Source organism: Anabrus simplex, chromosome 1, assembly GCF_040414725.1.
Source record: "Anabrus simplex isolate iqAnaSimp1 chromosome 1, ASM4041472v1, whole genome shotgun sequence".
NCBI lineage: Eukaryota > Metazoa > Arthropoda > Insecta > Orthoptera > Tettigoniidae > Anabrus > Anabrus simplex.
This window is the reverse complement of record NC_090265.1, coordinates 1,491,666,934-1,491,684,021: the sequence shown is the minus strand read 5'-3', so window position 1 is coordinate 1,491,684,021 and position 17,088 is coordinate 1,491,666,934. Positions and strand designations below refer to the sequence as shown.

The window sequence follows — 17,088 nt, the reverse complement described above, 5'->3', positions numbered from 1 at the left end:
GTGTTTAGGGGTTGTAGTAAGGATGTAAAGGAGAGTGCATATAAGTCTCTGGTAAGACCCCAACTAGAGTATGGTTCCAGTGTATGGGACCCTCACCAGGATTACCTGATTCAAGAACTGGAAAAAATTCAAAGAAAAGCAGCTCGATTTGTTCTGGGTGATTTCCGACAAAAGAGTAGCGTTACAAAAATGTTGCAATGTTTGGGTTGGGAAGAATTGAGAGAAAGAAGAAGAGCTGCTCGACTAAGTGGTATGTTCCGAGCTGTCAGCGGAGAGATGGCGTGGAATGACATTAGTAGACGAATAGGTTTGAATGGCGTTTATAAAAGTAGGACAGATCACGATATGAAGATAAAGTTGGAATTCAAGAGGACAAACTGGGGCAAATATTCATTTATAGGAAGGGGAGTTAGGGATTGGAATAACTTACCAAGTGAGATGTTCAATAAATTTCCAATTTCTTTGAAATCATTTCGGAAAAGGCTAGGAAAGCAACAGATAGGGAATCAGCCACCTGGGCGACTGCCCTAAATGCAGATCAGTATTGATTGATTGATTGAGCATGGTTAGTTTTCTATCTAGGACTACTCCTAGATATTTGTCCTTGTCGTGCCATGCTATATCTCGATTGAATAGTTTGAGCGGTTTTATATTGGCTGGCCTGTGTGTGCATCTGTTCTTCCTAGTGAACATTACAGCTTGGCATTTGTCTACATTGTCCTTGATACGCCATTTGGTTAGCCAGGGCTCGAGGGTTCGCATTGCTACTTGTAGTCTCTTTCCTGTGCATGCTAGCTGAAAGTGTTGAACTGTGATAGCAGTATCATCCGCGTAGAGGTGCGTGGTAGTGAGTTCCGCTGTCGGCATGTCATTCGTAAATAGAATGAACAGGATTGGCCCTATTAGTGACCCTTGGGCTACGCCCGCCCTGATCGGTCGCGTGCTTGACAGTGTGTTATGAACGTCTACTTGGAACTCTCGGCCTTCCAGGTATGATCTAATTAATCTTATGTACCCTGGGTGGAATTCGAGGTCTATTAATTTCGCTAATAGGCCTTCGTGCCAGACTATATCGAATGCCTTCTGGATATCAAGGAATACCGTGCCCCTCTCCCTCCGCTTGTTTAGTCCGATGGTTGCTTGTTCTAGGACCCGGGTAAGCAGTTGCGGGGCGGAGTGGCCGTTCCTAAAACCGAGTTGTTCATTTCGAATGATTCCTCTTTCCTTGATATGTGCTATTAGCCTTTTTAGCAGTATTTTCTCGAATACTTTGCTGAGGGCGTCCAGGAGACTGATGGGCCTGTAGTTATTAGAGTTAGATTTGTCCTTGCCTGGTTTGCCAAATACCAGGATTCTCGACTTTTTCCACTGTTTCGGATAATACTGCAATTGGAACTTTGCGTTGTATATTTTAGTGAGTAGTGCGAGGGCTTTCGGAGTTAGCCTTTTTAATATCATGTTCTGTATCTCGTCTGGACCGGGTGCTTTCTTCGGGTTAAGGTGATCTATTATCCACTTAATTTCGTGGATATTAGTCTTCTTAACCTCGGGCTTAGGTGCGTTTGCTAGGAATTCCGCTACCTTGGCCTCTGTTTGCCTAATGAAGGCGGGGTCTGACGGTTCGTCATTGGGCGTAAAAGCCTCTTCCAGCGAGTCGGCTATCACCTCGGCTTTACCTTGGTTTTCATATACTGGTCCGTTAGGTCCTTTAATTGTTGGGATCACGTGTGGTTCTCGCGTGAAATATCTCGCTAAGTTCCAAACCGGTCTGGTGTTAGTGTCAAACGTACTCAGTTTGTTATTCCAGATCTGAGACCTATGCTCCATTATTCCGGTTTCGATTTCGACCCTGAGTTCATTTTTACGTATCCGTTCTTCATCGCGGTGGTATCGGGCCCAGTTGCGCTTGTGTCTGTTGCGCTGGCGTATTAGATCTTTGATGTGGGCCGGAAATTCGATGTTAGTGTTTCGCCTAGGTTTGTGTACCGGGATGCTCGCTGTTGTGGCTGCCTGGATCGCATTTATGAGTGTTTTTAGGGATTCATCCGTTTGGGCTGGGTTTACTGTTTGTATGTACTCAGTCCCCTGAAGGAGTGAATCGAGTTTTCTTTCAAATTTACCTCATTTGGCTGCTTTATAGTTGAGTCGGCGCTTGGGGTTATTCTCATATTCCTCCGGGTTCGCTTCCAGTGTAAATATTACTGATTGATGCCTCTACCCTAGGTCATTAATGACCTTTATGGTGTGTTTTTGAGGAATATTTCGCAGTAGGGCTATGTCCAATATATCGTCGACCTGTCGTTTGGCGCTTGGAACGTGGGTTCACTGGGGGCTGTTACCACATAGTCCTGGAATAGCATGTGGTTGTACAGCCTTGTGCCGTCTGGATTAGGTTTCAGGCATCCCCAGCTGGCGTGTTTCGAATTTAGGTCTCCTCCTAGGATCGTGTTTCGATTTAGCCTTAGTACCGATTCAATGTCTTGTGTGTTGAGGTGTTTAGGTCTGGAGTATGCCGATATGACATTGACGAGTGTTCCTCGCACTGGCATGGCTATTCCGCATGCCTCTAGCTCGACTAGTTCTAGTAAGTCTATTTCCATATGTTTAATGTCCTTCCTTACCAGAACTGCCACTCCTCCGACTCTATTAACCTTGTCGCTTCGGTGTATTTTATAGCCTCTTATGGTGAACTTCTTCCCCGGTGGGAGGAAGGTTTCTGTTAGGAGAGCTATGTGTATGGTATTTGCAGCTAGGAAAGCTTCGAGTTCATATTTCCTAGACCTGACGCCCTGGCAGTTCCATATTAGAACTCGAAGTTCCTGCGTGTTATTGTTATTATTATTATTGTCGTCCTCGTTTGGTTGTTCAGCCATCTAGGGTTAGGAGTTCAGCAATGGCTTTAACCAGGTCCTTCAGCCAGGGGAATGGCAGCATGTTGGCCATCATAACCCCAGTGGTTATGGCTGCCGTGAGGTTCAGGTTCGGAAAGAAGGTTTTCAGAATTTCTTCTATATTTTCCCTGAACGCCTTTACTGCCACGTTCCTTACTGGCTGTTGTGCCTATTCCTGTGTAGGTGGTGTGATTGGTGTGGTTCGAGGGGCGGGCGTTGGGGGCAGTGGTGCGGATGCCTGTTCTCTATCGGCAGGTATCTTGCGGGGGTGGAGCTTGCCGGGGGCGGGCCCTGTGGCTGCTCGGAAGGATTTTGCGTGGGCTTTACCTGCCTGGGGTTTTTCGCTTGATGCTGGGCCTTCTTATTATTGTTGGAAGTCTTGCTCTTACTCTGGACGGTGGTGGGGACTGGTTGGGCTGAGGGCCCGGGGTGGTGTTTACCCTCCGTCCATATAGGTTTAAAATTTAAGAGCTTTCCGCCTGTTGGGCTCTGGCTGCCTGAAGGGCCTTGTTTTCGGCCCTTTGTACCTGAAGGGTCTGCGGGACCTGAGGGGTCCTTTTTGCCATATGGGCCTGGATTTCTTCTGCGTGAAGCGCCTATGCCTGAGGGGCCTGCTTGGGCTTTAGGGTTGCCACGCTTGTTACCCTTTGGCCCTTTGCCTTGATGAGCGGCTTCGAATTCCCTGCGGCTGGGACACTTCGTAAAATTAGCCGCGTGTTTCCCCCCGCAGTTGGCGCATTTGGAGTGTGTGGGGTCGCTGCCGTGGGGGCAATCGCGAGACAAGTGTGAGGCAGCGCATCTGCGACATCTGGGCCCTGATCGGCACGCCGCCCCTGGATGGCCATGCTTCTGGCACACTCCACATTGGGGGCCAGTGGCTGGGGGGCGGTATAGATCGACCGACACCAGCATGTTCGCTAGCATCCGCATTTTCCTCAGGTTGTCTGCTCCTGGGGTGTCCGCCACGGCAACTAGGAATAGGTTGCCCTTGGCTGGCCTATTCCCTGGTCGCATCCGCACCACGGAGAATGCGGAGATCTCCTGTGCTTTCAAAGCAAGTTGGATTTCGTCCGCATTACTTCCGTAGCATTACTACGAACCGCTTCATAGTGCTGTTGGGCAATACTTTTACAAAATTAATATTTAGCCCTTCTAGCACACCGCTAGCAGTTTCGTAGCTCTCAAAGCTAGTCATGTGTAGCCCGATCGCTTCGTGCGCGTCAACTCTCGGTCTAGAGAAGTAGTATTTTCTCTGATCATGTGGTAGCTTTTTGAGGAGCCCCTCTTCAAGTGCCTACGTGTCTTTGGTGTATACCGTGAGGGGTGGGGGTGGGGGTAGACCCCTTACAGGTGATTGGTTTCGTTGTTAGGTGTGGCTGAGGTTGGTTCAGAAGTGTCCGCCTCGTGTGTGTAGTTTGTGTTGTTGGTGGTGGCATAATCGTATTCATGGAAGTGTCAGTTGAGCTTTCGGCTCGGGTACTCGGTTTTCGGCCCCGGCCTTGCTGAGCCTTACGGTTCAGAGGCTTGGTGTCTTTCCCTTTCTCCTCGCCTTTTCTCCTTCTCCCCCTCCTGGCCTCCCTAAAACCGTCATCTTGGTTTCCCGGGTGGGTGGCTGGGTCCAAGGTTTCAGTCACCCCATGCCCGCACGGCTCCTCTCCCTCCGTGCGAAGGCATCCTGGGATGTACTTGATACATCTATCACCAGTCTTGCCTCATCTGAGTCGGAGTCCGATTCACCGGCTTGCCCGGGGGAGTGGGGGTAGGACTTTACTGACGCCTTCCGCCGAATCCGTCTTTTCTTGCCCTCTTTCCTTCCCTTGGGCGCCGCCTCGTCGCTCAGGTTGGCGGGACTGAGTCCCACTTTCCCGGCGTCCAGCTGGCTTGCCACTAGGTTGGGTTTGAGGACAAGGTTTGTGTTGGGGGGAGAAGTAGTCTCCTGTTTGTGTTCAAGTGTCTCCCCAGTCACTGGCTCAGTGGAGTCATGTGACAGTTCCTTCCCAAGTGTGAGTTCCGGCACTTCAGTGTCGAAGCCCGGTTCCCGTTCACTCGCACATAACGTCAGGCCTCCTGGTTCGCTTCCCCGCGCTGCGCGCTCCTTTCTCAGCTCGTGTAGGGCCAGCCGACCGAGTGGGCAGCAGCTGCACAGGTATGTGCTTGCCAGTGGCTACTGACGGGGTGGTTATGGGGGTTGTCCTGGTGGTGGTGGTCGTCGTGTTCATGGTGGTGGCAAGCGCAAAGTACTGCGTGGCGCACCCCGTTACGTGAGGTTCGTGCGTCAGGTTTACTTGCACAGAATCAGGGGTGAAGTCTGTTCTGTGCTCCTCTGGCGCATTTCGCTCACTGCTCACGGGGGCACGCTGTGTTGGGTCACCACCGGTCCCCGCTCGGCCGGGTCCTTGGCCGTAGCGGGGGCCGTTAGCTCTGAGCTGCGCGCTTGCGGTCGGCCATCCATGTACTGACCAAGGCCTATGTTGCTTAACTGCGGTGATGGGATTTTCACCGAAGTAATCAGCATAGCATGGCCGTTGGCAGCTTGGGATGGGCTCATGGTAGACATGTTAGGGGCTAAGCCCATAAAGATGGGACTTGTCAGCCCTAGCCTACTGAAAGTGGTTGGCGGAGGGGTGCCTTGTAACAACTGCGCTGTTCCCTCCGCTGGTGGGCTGACGGCCGTGGAGTGAGTAGCTTGCCGTGATAACGGCTGCCCCTCACTCTCCGTCAGTTCTTGAGGATCGTCGTCGTTGTCTGTAATGGCTCCAGACTTACTGACAATTTGCTCTTTCCTAAGTGCATTTTTGCTCTTTTGAATATGAGTCCGGAGCCGTGTGTTTTTATGTGGGGACATACGAAAGCGAACTAGTGGACGCGGGATTATCCCTTGTTACGGGGGTCCCTGGGCCACAGAATCCCTATCTAACCCTAGGTACCGAGAGGCGGTAACCGGCTGGGGCAGGTAGTGTAGTCTCTCGAAGGTCTCGGTGAAAGGAGAGAGACAGCGGAGCGACAGGCACGCACGACCTCTCACTACGACAGTCAGCTGCTCCTTCAAATCCTGAGGTTATTTTTATTTTTTATTCAAATAGTTGTTCCATTCTCCTCGTGAGAGGAGCGGGCCACCAGTCCAACAAAGGGACTCTTTGGCCGATTACATGTACAAGAATGTGTTGTAAAATGTTTTATATGAGTGTGTGCTGATAACACACGTTTTACGAAAGTTGAAAAAAATCTTCCTTTGTAGAACACATCAGCAAAAATAAAAGTCTGTTTCTTGAAGTACGAATCACTACAAACTTAACATAAGAACAGTAAACATTGTTTTCTTGAAGAGAAAGTATATGGAATGAAATGATAAACAAGATGGGAAAGTATATGTGCAAGCAATGACATAAAATTATTAACCAATTCTTGTCCAAGTGAAAAAGCCAAGTCGTCATAAGTTCTGAGAGGTCACACATACACTGAACACAAATGTAATCGGAGATGGCGGTGGTATCGCCTTTAATTCCACTAAATGTGTAAGGTGGCAATGGAAAAAATAACCGGAATAAGAACCTCGGTCAGAATTGTGCGATCTGTAGTGGTCTATAACTTTATGTGTGTTTAGCTTTAGTTGTGGGCTGAGGTCGATGGTGGAAAGAGGTGTTTGATTAAAGGTGTTGATTGGTTGGTAAGGATGGCGTTGGCGAGAGGAGGAAGGCTAATTGCTTCTAAAGGTTCAGATGAGCTGCGGGAAACAGCATTCTGTAAATAACGAAGACGAATAGAATGGATATGGGAAAGAATTGTTGGGAATGTATAAAGGTTATTTACTACTTCGAGTCTTGTTACTGGTCTGAGTCGATAAGCCAGTCGAATAGCGTGACGGTCTAGTTTTAATATGTCGAGGTATCGGATAAGGGGGGCGGAGATCCAGGATAAGGAGGCGTACGTGATAACAGGCCGAACAAAAGCTTTGTACGTATTAATAATCTGTGTTGCTTTTAATCCCCAGGTTTGACCTAACAACCAGCGGAGGAGGTGAAACCTGCGGGATGCCTTTTTGTAAATCTGGTCCAAATGTATATTCCATTTTAAATTATTTTGAAAAGTGATGCCTAGGTAGGTAAGAGTGGTGGTTTCGGTAAGAGGTTGATCATGTGAGGATAGGTAAATTTGGTTAGTAGGACGGCATCTACGTTTACGATTGCGGAAAATTATAAATTGTGTTTTACTTACATTGATTTTGATGTGCCAACGATTCAGCCATTGTTCGAGCTCATTTAAGTAGGTTTGTAATCGGGATTGCAGGGATCGGTTATTAGTTCCTAGAGCCAGTATTGCTATGTCATCAGCGAATTGATATAATCTGAGTGGAGGAAGAGGTTGGGGAATATCGATACAAAACAAGATACACAAAAGCGGTGACAATGGACTACCTTGTAGGACTCCTGCTTTAATAGGAAAGGGGTAGGATAATGTATTATGAATATTGATTTGGGCTGTGTGGGATTTAAGAAAGTTGGCGAGGAAACGGATGATCGTCATAGGTAGCGGGAGGTGACGAAGTTTAAATATCAGTCCGTCGATCCATACCTTGTCAAAGGCTTTCTCAACGTCTAGACTGATAAGGGCTGCGCGGTTTTTGGGAGGTAAATATTTTGTGAGGGATGCAGAGATATGAAAGAGGTGGTCATGTGTGGAGTGCTGAGGGCGGAAACCGGCTTGCGATTGTGGTATGAGATGTAGGGAATTGAGATAGGAATATATACGGCGTGCGAGGATGGTTTCTAAGATTTTAGAATCCACTGTTAGAAGGCTAATAGGACGATATGAATTTAGGAGGGATGGTAGTTTTTTAGGTTTTAAAAATAACAAAATAGTAGCATGTCCCCAATGGGCAGGAAAGAACCCAGTATGGAGAATGATAGTATATACTGCACTTAGGAGGTGTAGGAAGCGATGTAGAGCTTCTTTGATGTGTCGGTAAGTAATCTGATCTAGACCAGGGGCTGTGTTTTTTTTGGTCCTGAGTACGTCTTTTATATCTTGTACGGTAATAGGAGCATTTAAGGGATGTTGGGAATCAGGGGCGAAAGGAGGTTCAAAAGTAGGTCGAAGAGGAGTTTGAGTGATATCCGCATATTCGGTTATTACAGCGTGGTCAGGATGGTAGAAATGGGCGTCGGAAGACGGCGAGAAAATTACTCTATAATGATCTGCGAAAATGTCGGCCTTTACTTTAGGATCACTGGGTGCGGGTTTGTTATGTATTATTGGATAATGGGGGTAGGATTTCTTTATGTGTGTCAGTTGTTTTAATTTGGTTCAATATTTGCGAGTATCAGTCGTGTTGGATAATTCAGTACAAGTATTTGCCCAGGCTTTTCGTTTCATAGCCTTGATGAATGAACGAGCATGTCTAAGGGTAGTTCTATGTTCGCGGAGTGTATTTGGGTCACGGGTGTGGAGGTATGCCTTGTAAAGGTCGTGGGAATATTTTAATAGCTGGAGTGCTTTAGGTGGGAGGGGAGGTTTGGAGGGATGGGAGGTGTGGCGAGGAATATGCAGTCTGTCGGCAGTAATTAGTGCGAATTCTAATGTCTTAATTACGTCATGTAATTCATGCTGTGATGTAGGTGGGTCGGTATTGCGTATTTTGTCTGTTATGGTTTGCCTGTATGCTACCCAGTCGGTTCGATTATACTGTCTGACTGGTGGAGGACGTTGGGTATGTCGATATGGACTGGTTAGTACATTGGTTACGGTTAATAGGGCAGGGACATGGTCACTGCCGATTGAAGGTAGCATAGTGATGTCACAGTTCGTTGCAAGGTTAGGGGTGAGGATTACAATGTCAGGGGTCGTTTGCGATATAGGGCGTGTGGGGGAGGGGAAGGGTAAGTCAACACCCCGGATATCATGTAATAGTTGGTCGTAGATGGTTTGTTGTTGTTGTTGCGTATATGACGTAATGTTAAAATCTGCGATGATAATGTACGTACTGTATTTACGATCGATGTATTCTACAAATTTGGTTGGTGGGGAAGAACCTGGAGGTATATAAATTGTTGCCAGAGCTATTATTTGATTTCCAATCGTGATTTCTATCATTAAGTTTTCAGATGAATATTCATTTAGATAATGATGATGTTGTTGGGAGGGAATGGATTGATGAATACTAATAGCTACCCCTCCGCGGCCTCTAGTGGGGCGATCGGAGCGGTAGAAAGTATGGTTTTTAAATTTTGGACTTTGTTTCCTTGTTAAAAATGTTTCATTAAAAATTATGATATACGATTTGTGTTGATCTATCTGCAGACCCAGCAGCGGGCGCTTAGCTCTCAGAGAACATACATTATCGTAATAAATTTTCATTTACTACAATAGTGGACTAGGATCAAGGGGAAAGAATGCACAGTGCATTCTTGTCCCAGAGAACGTTGCGTCCAAGTGAGTCTGAAAGATCAATCGTGCCGCTAACTGGACCTGATACAGAATATTAGGACGTTGGAAGGGGAGAACATTCTGGAGCACCATAGTGATGAATCGCAGAATGTTCTCAGTGGTGGGAGGGGGAAGAGTGGAGTATAACTGCGATCGACCCCGTATGCCACCACTGACAAGGTGGGGGCTGGACGCGAAGGTGGCTGGTTTCGCCGTGGTTGTTGAGCCAGGTTCAGTGCTGCAGCGTGCGTTCCAAAGTGCGCCAGTCCTATTGAGTTGACTAGGACTGGGTAGAATGGTCTAGAAGTTTTGATATTGTAGCCGTCTTTGCTCCATCGAATTTATAGATTATATTCATGTACCGGTATGGCGTTGGGCAGAAACTTGGTGATAATATGGTAGATTGCTTTCGGATGGTTGATGTCCGGGTTCAGATGCCTCAACTTCACAATTTAGAATGGGGCAGGTAGACCGGTGTTTTTTGCTGTGCCACTGCGCTGTCGTACTTGGTAGGGCAGTGCAGGATTTTTTGCTGCCTCTGCATAGCTTCTAATATTTGATGGCATAAATTCCGGAGACTGGTTCCCAGGTGGTAAATGGAACGGTGCTATAATATCACTCTCTTTGATGTTGAGAAGTGATATGCCGCTTGGAGACGCTTCGGGATTGGCTGACAGTGTTGTATAAGTACTGCCAGTCGATGCTCGGGACCTGTCATCCTCAGGAGCAATGGCGATCTTCTTACGATGAGTGGGACTAGGAGAATCGTTGGATTCAAGACTCCTTGCTTGTTTTATTGTTTCTTCGTCCATCATGGTTTGTTGTCCTCGTGGTGGTGGTGAAATACTTCCGGACGCCATGAATGTTGCTTTACCCGCAGGTGGTAAATTTTCGACGAATGATGCTCTCTGTTGATCTACTGCTGATATACAGGTGTTGCCGTTCGTAGTTGTTGCCATACAGTACACAAGTAGCTGGAAAGATGATCCTGAGGGAAAACTCTTATTTTATATAGATAGGTGAGTAAGATTTCTCCTATGTGCGTTTACGGATCCTATTTTTCGTGTGATCTCTTCTATTAACAAGTTGTGACTGGGTAACAGTAAAAGAGCCTAAAAGTATCAAGAAAGATGAAGAAAGAATAAGAATTTACCTGGCCTGTCTGACCGTTGCCTACGAGATATACAAGGCCGGGACATAGCTACTAATTTGTCGCTGAAAAGGCGGCACGACCGAGTTCACGGTTTGGCCGCTAGATGTCAGGTTTTTGTTCTGTTCTTGGCGGACTTTAACATTGTGATATGCGGAGTAATTGTGATGCTGCGTTTGTTTTGTGCAATTTATTGTGAATATGGTTTCTGTCGGTGAGTGTCTGTGAGCTTGAGAAGAATGTGCACTGATGTGTACCTCTATGTATTTCGGATGACACTAAAAAAGCATGAAAACCGACGTTCCATAGTTTCCCTTCCGAGTGCGGTTTAAGGGAGAAATGGAAGCAAACTATTTCTAGGCAACGTGATATAGTAGGATCTCTTTAGGTACCTAGCAATTCTTCTCATAAGACAGATTTCAGTATAAGCACATCAATCAAACTTCCTTCTGTTTTCATTGTGTATCCTGTTTACAAACGGGAAAATGTCAAACGCAGGAAGCGTCCAACTCCTAAACATGATGTATTGCCATCAAAATTTAGTAAAAGTTCAGATTCAGATAACGATGAATATAGCCTATCTCCATACGCCAGCCACAAATGAAAAAAGAGTACTAGTCTCGTTTATATATCAAGGAAAGTCTACGAGTATCTCTGTTAAATCTAAAAAATATACGGATGAGAAAATTAAATACCAGATTACAGAAAACAATCTCTAAATTGAGAAGTAGGATACGGGTAATGAAATCAGAAAAAAAGTTTTACGGTATCTGAACTTGACCAGAAAGCAAACCAAATTGAAAAGCATGCTAAAATTGGTCATTTAGGAACTTTATTCCTGTTAGAACGTATTTAATTTTCTTCTTTCTTCATCAGTTTACCCTCCAGGGTCTGTTTTTCCCTCGGACTCAGCGAGGGATCCCATCTTTACCGCCTTAATGGTAGTGTCTTGGAGCGCCAGTCTTTAGGTCGGAGGATACAGCTGGGGAGGATAACCAGTACGTCACCCAGGCAGCCTCACCTGCTATGCTGAACAGAGGCCTTGAGGAGGGAGAGGGATGGGAAGATTGGAAAGGACAGGCAGGGAAGAGGGAAGGATGCGGCCGTGGCCTTAAGTTAGGTACTATCCCGGCATTTGCCTGGAGGAGAAGTGGGAAATCACAGAAAACCACTTCGAGGATGACTGAGGTGGGAATCGAACCCACATCTACTCACTTGACCTCCCGAGGCTGAGTGGACACCGTTCCAACTCTCGTGCCACTTTTTAAATTTCGTGGCAGGGTCGGGAATCGAACCCGGACCTCCGGGGGTGACAGCTAATCACACTAATCACTACACCACAGAGGCGAACACAAATTTAATTTTACGGGAAGAAAAAAGAGAAATACGGTGAAACGACGCTAAATATTTGCGTCCTCTGGCCTAGGAAAGCACTTACCAGTTACAGATTTCTGCGATCGTTGCTCTGCCTAACTCTACTGTATCAGAAGACGCTAAAAATTACATAGAATTTTCTAATGGCGAAACGGGCATAACATCGCTCACCAAACAGCGGCTTCGATACGAATGTCAAAACATCAGATGTGCGGAGGAAAAGATTGGATCGCTGATAATTGGTGAAAGCGCGATTAAACCCAAAGTTGTTTATGACCGCAATCTCGATCCGCTTATCGGATACTCTGAGGCACAATTAAAGGAATCGGTAAGATGTAACATCTCGCTATCAGATTTCTCCGCTTCTTTCGTGAATTACTTATTTCGTTTAAGCATATTGTAAGAAATACGTTGTAGAAAATAAGTCAAGCAATTGCTCTTGCTCTATCTTTGATCTCATATCTGTTTGCTGCCTTCTGAAATTACTAGTTTTAATGGATTTTTTTTAAAAAATTTTATTCGAACGTGTTGCAATGAGCGGGCGAGACAGATCAGTAAAGAGAACTCCTGCGACACTTGTCGGAAATATCTCGAGGACGAGTCTAGTGTGCTGTATTTCCCGGCCTTGTGTATCTCGTAGGCAACGGTCTGACTACGTTTTCGTTCTTCTTCTTTTTTCTTATCAGCTGGTAATCAAAAACAAATGAAGCTGTTCATTCAAGTCGTCATGTTTATCATCCTGTCCGCGGTCTTGTTTTAAGTTTCCTTAAAACGTACTTGGCTCAGGGCTGTGAGTAGAGCAGGTGTCTTTGACCACTGAGTGACGACAGGGATAGATTGGAGGTATTTTCTTCTGCTTGTAAGAGAAAGTGTGGAAAATAAATGGAAAATAAGTTCAGACGTTATGAGAAAGTGGAGTTTTTGGGAGAAGGGCAGGTATGCTTATAATTATTTGTTGATGTGGTACAGTATATGGTTCGTTTACAAGACTGTAAATCCTTTGATGAAATAAATTTTCTTGTAGCACTTTGATAGAATTAATATAAATGTTTATAACATTTTATCGAAACTATTATGATTGCATCATTAATTTGTTCTTGGAGACTTTTCGATTAGGACCCACATTTCTTTATATAATTCCTCATATTTTAAGCAGACCTTACACGGTCAATAAAACTGTCAGTACCGAAAAATACTGACAGTAATACTGATCGCGTGTGGACTGGAATGATGGAATGAAGGCCAGTACTGAAGCAGATCCGGATTTCCTGATCTGCGAGCGTCAGTACTGTAGAGTGGTGGGGATACTGACAGTTATACTGACCGTGTGAGTGTGCTTGTCATTATTTCTGTCGGTATCAACGGAGCAGCGGTGGAAACAAAAGCGTTTCTGAGCAGGGCCAAGTAGAGGTGCTTGTGGAACCGTTAAGTAGGCCTATTGCAAAAGTTTATCGAGCTACATGAAACGCTGTCAGAATAAACGTAACACAATACTTTACATGTTTCCACAACTGCTGTACTGATGGAAACTGGTGACATTATAGAGGGAAACTTTAAATCTTCAACATTTATACCAGTTGCAAGATACCTCACTGTCACCGCTAATCTCTCTGCCACCGATAAACAGCACCGCATGTTTGTATTTTACCTTATTACAAAACTCTCTACCATTCATAGTAATTTCACAAAAAGTACCCTCACGCATTCGGAGATAGTTCTGATAATCTTCTGCTTCGGTAGGCTATATTGTGTTTCCCTCAACACTTCATATGAGAATACTCTTCTCTTTTCCTAAGCCAATCTTTAACCCATCGTTTACGTTTAAACTGCGTTTCGTGCAGTACTAATATGATAGCTACAAAATGCCCGTCTTTTACGATCCATTTTGATAGAATACCACAATTGCCTGTTATAAATCTCATTCCGTAGTGACGGTTATTGACTTTATTTGTAAAGTGAGAATACCGCAATGGTAAGCTAGTGCACTGGTACTGACCAAAATATTGACAGTAATAATGATCGTGTAAGGTCGCTACAATATTGATGCGTACTGTCAGTATTATTGACTCAGTATTACTGATCAGTATTACTGACCGTGTAGGGTCTGCTTTAGAATAAAACTACATTTCCTTCTCATTTGGTCTTTCTGTGTGAGTTAGGTCAGTAATGCATTTTGTGCTATTTAGTACACTACAAGAGATATATCGTTGACCTTCACCTGGGTACGTTTGTAATGTCAACTATGTAGACAATTATAATTTCTTGGTTATTCTTGTATTTACTGAAATGTTGCTCACACCAGTTTCTTTCAGCCTTAAAGTACACGTGTGCGTTTTTATTTCCAACTGACATAAAACACGATGGAAGTTAATTATGTCTGCATTATGGTTTGGTACTTTCAGCATAGGCGAAGCCCAGCCTGGTTTTTCCAGTTGGCCTTTGCACCTTCTTCTATGTTTTCGTGCATTGTTTCCTAAATGCTTTGGGTTGATGACCTCTATGACATCAGGCAGTGTATCCAACATCCTTTGGGTCAAGGACTTTTATGTTGGCCTTAAACTGACAATCATTATATTGTATTTTAATTGTATAAAGTTCTTTAATGGTAAAACTTCATTAGGAGTGTAACGTGCATTTCAGCACATACCCAACTGCCGTATGCTAGCCAAGATGAAAGTAACTTAGAACTTGTCCATTACAGCAGTGTAGCCTACACCTAACCCCTCATGCTATAAGCAAATCAGTGGTGATCGTTTAACTTCTACCTAACTCTGTGCTGAGTTAGTTTGTTTGTCCAACCCATGTCCCGTTTCTCTACGGAGTCTGGTAGGAGGTGAGATGAATCTGTTGTGGCGGGTTTTTACGACCGGATGCTCTTCCTGACATCAACCTCATCAGAGGAGTCAGTGAGATGAAATGAATGACGTGATATATGATAGTAGTAAGAGAGGGGATGAAACCTGGTGCTGGCACGTAGCCTACTCCTGTATAGTACCAAGGGGTCTGCTCAAGGCTCAACGTGTCCATCCGACGAACAAATTACAATCAACAGCGTTGTATGCCCTCACTCCATATGAGCACTGCGGAGAGGTTTGGAATTTAATCCAGGCTTTTGGCACACAATCTAGTGATTAGAAATTGTATACCACCACCTTCTCTACCCTACCAGCCAACATTCTGATGGTGAAAACTTTTTCGACCAATGGAACTCGAACCGGCTAACCACGGTGTCAGACCATTTAGACTTCAACGCCTCACCGATCATGGCCACCAGGCGGGCTTACCTCTATGCTGAATAATGATGGTAAATTTGTACTCGTGCAATCATCTAAGCAAAATAGCTTCATTCAGCATATATGCTAGATGACCAATGTTAATAAATTAAACTGTGATGCGTTATGGCGCACACCTAAACAAAGCCACCACCTTCTTCTTTCCTAGCCTTTTCCCAGTTATCTGTAATCAGCACTGATGTACCCCGTTATAACTTACTGTAAGTAGTCCAATAGTGATAAATTAATATTTATACAGATGTGCATCAAAACAAAAAATAAGCACCTTATGCTGTCATCACACACCCCTGTGGTGGTGGTGGGGGGGGGGCAGTAGAATAATACCCATGGTATCCCCTGCCTGTTGTAAGAGGCGACTAAAAGGGGACCGCAAGTGCTGTCAACTTGGGAGCGTGGGTTGGCGTCTATTGGGCCCTTAGCCGAGTCCAAGCATTGTTTCCACTTACTTGTGACAGGCTTCTCACTTTCATCTGTCCTTTCCAATCTTCCTTGTTCAGGTCTTGTTCTTTTTGTGCATGACAATATTAGGTTGCGAATCCTAGGGAGTCTTTCATTTTCACACTCTTCATGGCCCTTGTCTCCTTTGGCAAATAGCTTCATTTTTCAAAGTGTGGATCCTTTCCTATATTTTCCTCTCATTAGTGTTAATAGAGGATTGTTGCCTAGTTGTAGTTCCTCTTAAAACAGTCACATGCACACAAAACCTAATGCTATATTGTTAAGCATATGTACTGTAAGCAGACTATTCATTTTGTAATTTTACAGACATATACGAGGAGCTGCTCGACTAAGTGGTATGTTCCACTTCATAACAAAAATTAGTATTTCTTCCATATGTTTTGCAGTAATTGAATACTATCGAATGTCGTGAGCAATCCAGACCAAAAAACGATGTAATTCCTTAAAATTTATACCATACCCAATCATGGCACATTCCATGTGACTTTTAATATACGTTTTATGTGTTATTCTCGCACTTCATGATGGAAATAGTGCTCTATTGGTGGAAAAATATCTAATTCCCTCCATGGGAATTTAGAATTTCTATTTGGAATTGCTAGGCGGGCATTAATTCCATTGTGGAGTTTTATCTCCCGTATGCAGTTGTCAGACTGTGCCTCATAAATAGGCTTCTGACAAATTCACCTGCATACACCCCAGCATCAGTGGGTAGGGTCTGACACATCCCACTCTGACGAGTCTAGTGTCAGACCTAAGACGAAATGCTGGTTAATAGAGCAAATGCCTGAAAAGCCATACATCTAATTTTTGATCTGATTTTTGATATGCTCTGTTGGTGGAAAAATATCTAATTCCCTCCATGGGAATTTAGAATTTCCATTTGGAATTGCTACGCGGGCATTAATTCCATTGTGGAGTTTTATCTCCCGTATGCAGTTGTCAGACTGTGCCTCATAAATAGGCTTCTGACAAATTCACCTGCATACACCCCAGCATCAGTGGGTAGGGTCTGACACATCCCACTCTGACGAGTCTAGTGTCAGACCTAAGGCGAAATGCTGGTTAATAGAGCAAACGCCTGAAAAGCCATACATCTAATTTTTGATCTGACACACCACTTAGTCGAGCAGCTCGTCTCCTTTCTCCCAAGTCTTCCCAGCCCAAACTTTGCAACATTTTTGTAACGCTACTCTTTTGTCGGAAATCGCCCAGAACAAATCGAGCTGCTTTCTGTGGATTTTTTTCCAGTTCTTGAATCAAGTAATCCTGGTAACGGTCCCATACACTGGAACCATACTCTAGTTGGGGTCTCACCAGAGACAAATATGCTCTCTCCTTTACATCCTTACTACAACCCCTAAATACTCTCATAACCATGTGCAGAGATCTGTACCCTTTATTTACAATCATAATTATGTGATTACCCCAATGGAGATCTTTCCTTATATTAATACCTAGGTATTTACAATGATCCCCAAAGGGAACTTTCACCCCA

General features: G+C 44.8%; 1 protein-coding gene across 1 annotated transcript in view; it reads left to right on the top strand.

Annotated features, from left to right (window-relative positions):
• The first annotated feature begins 12,565 nt into the window (after positions 1-12,565).
• The window catches only part of Cdk7 (Cyclin-dependent kinase 7), a 149,955-nt gene continuing 145,432 nt past the window's right edge, over positions 12,566-17,088 (top strand). Inside the window, exon 1 of the mRNA XM_067153252.2 lies at positions 12,566-12,774. Within this exon, the coding sequence (XP_067009353.1) occupies positions 12,721-12,774 (54 nt within the window). The 5' untranslated portion in view covers positions 12,566-12,720. The remainder of the gene's footprint in view (positions 12,775-17,088) is intronic.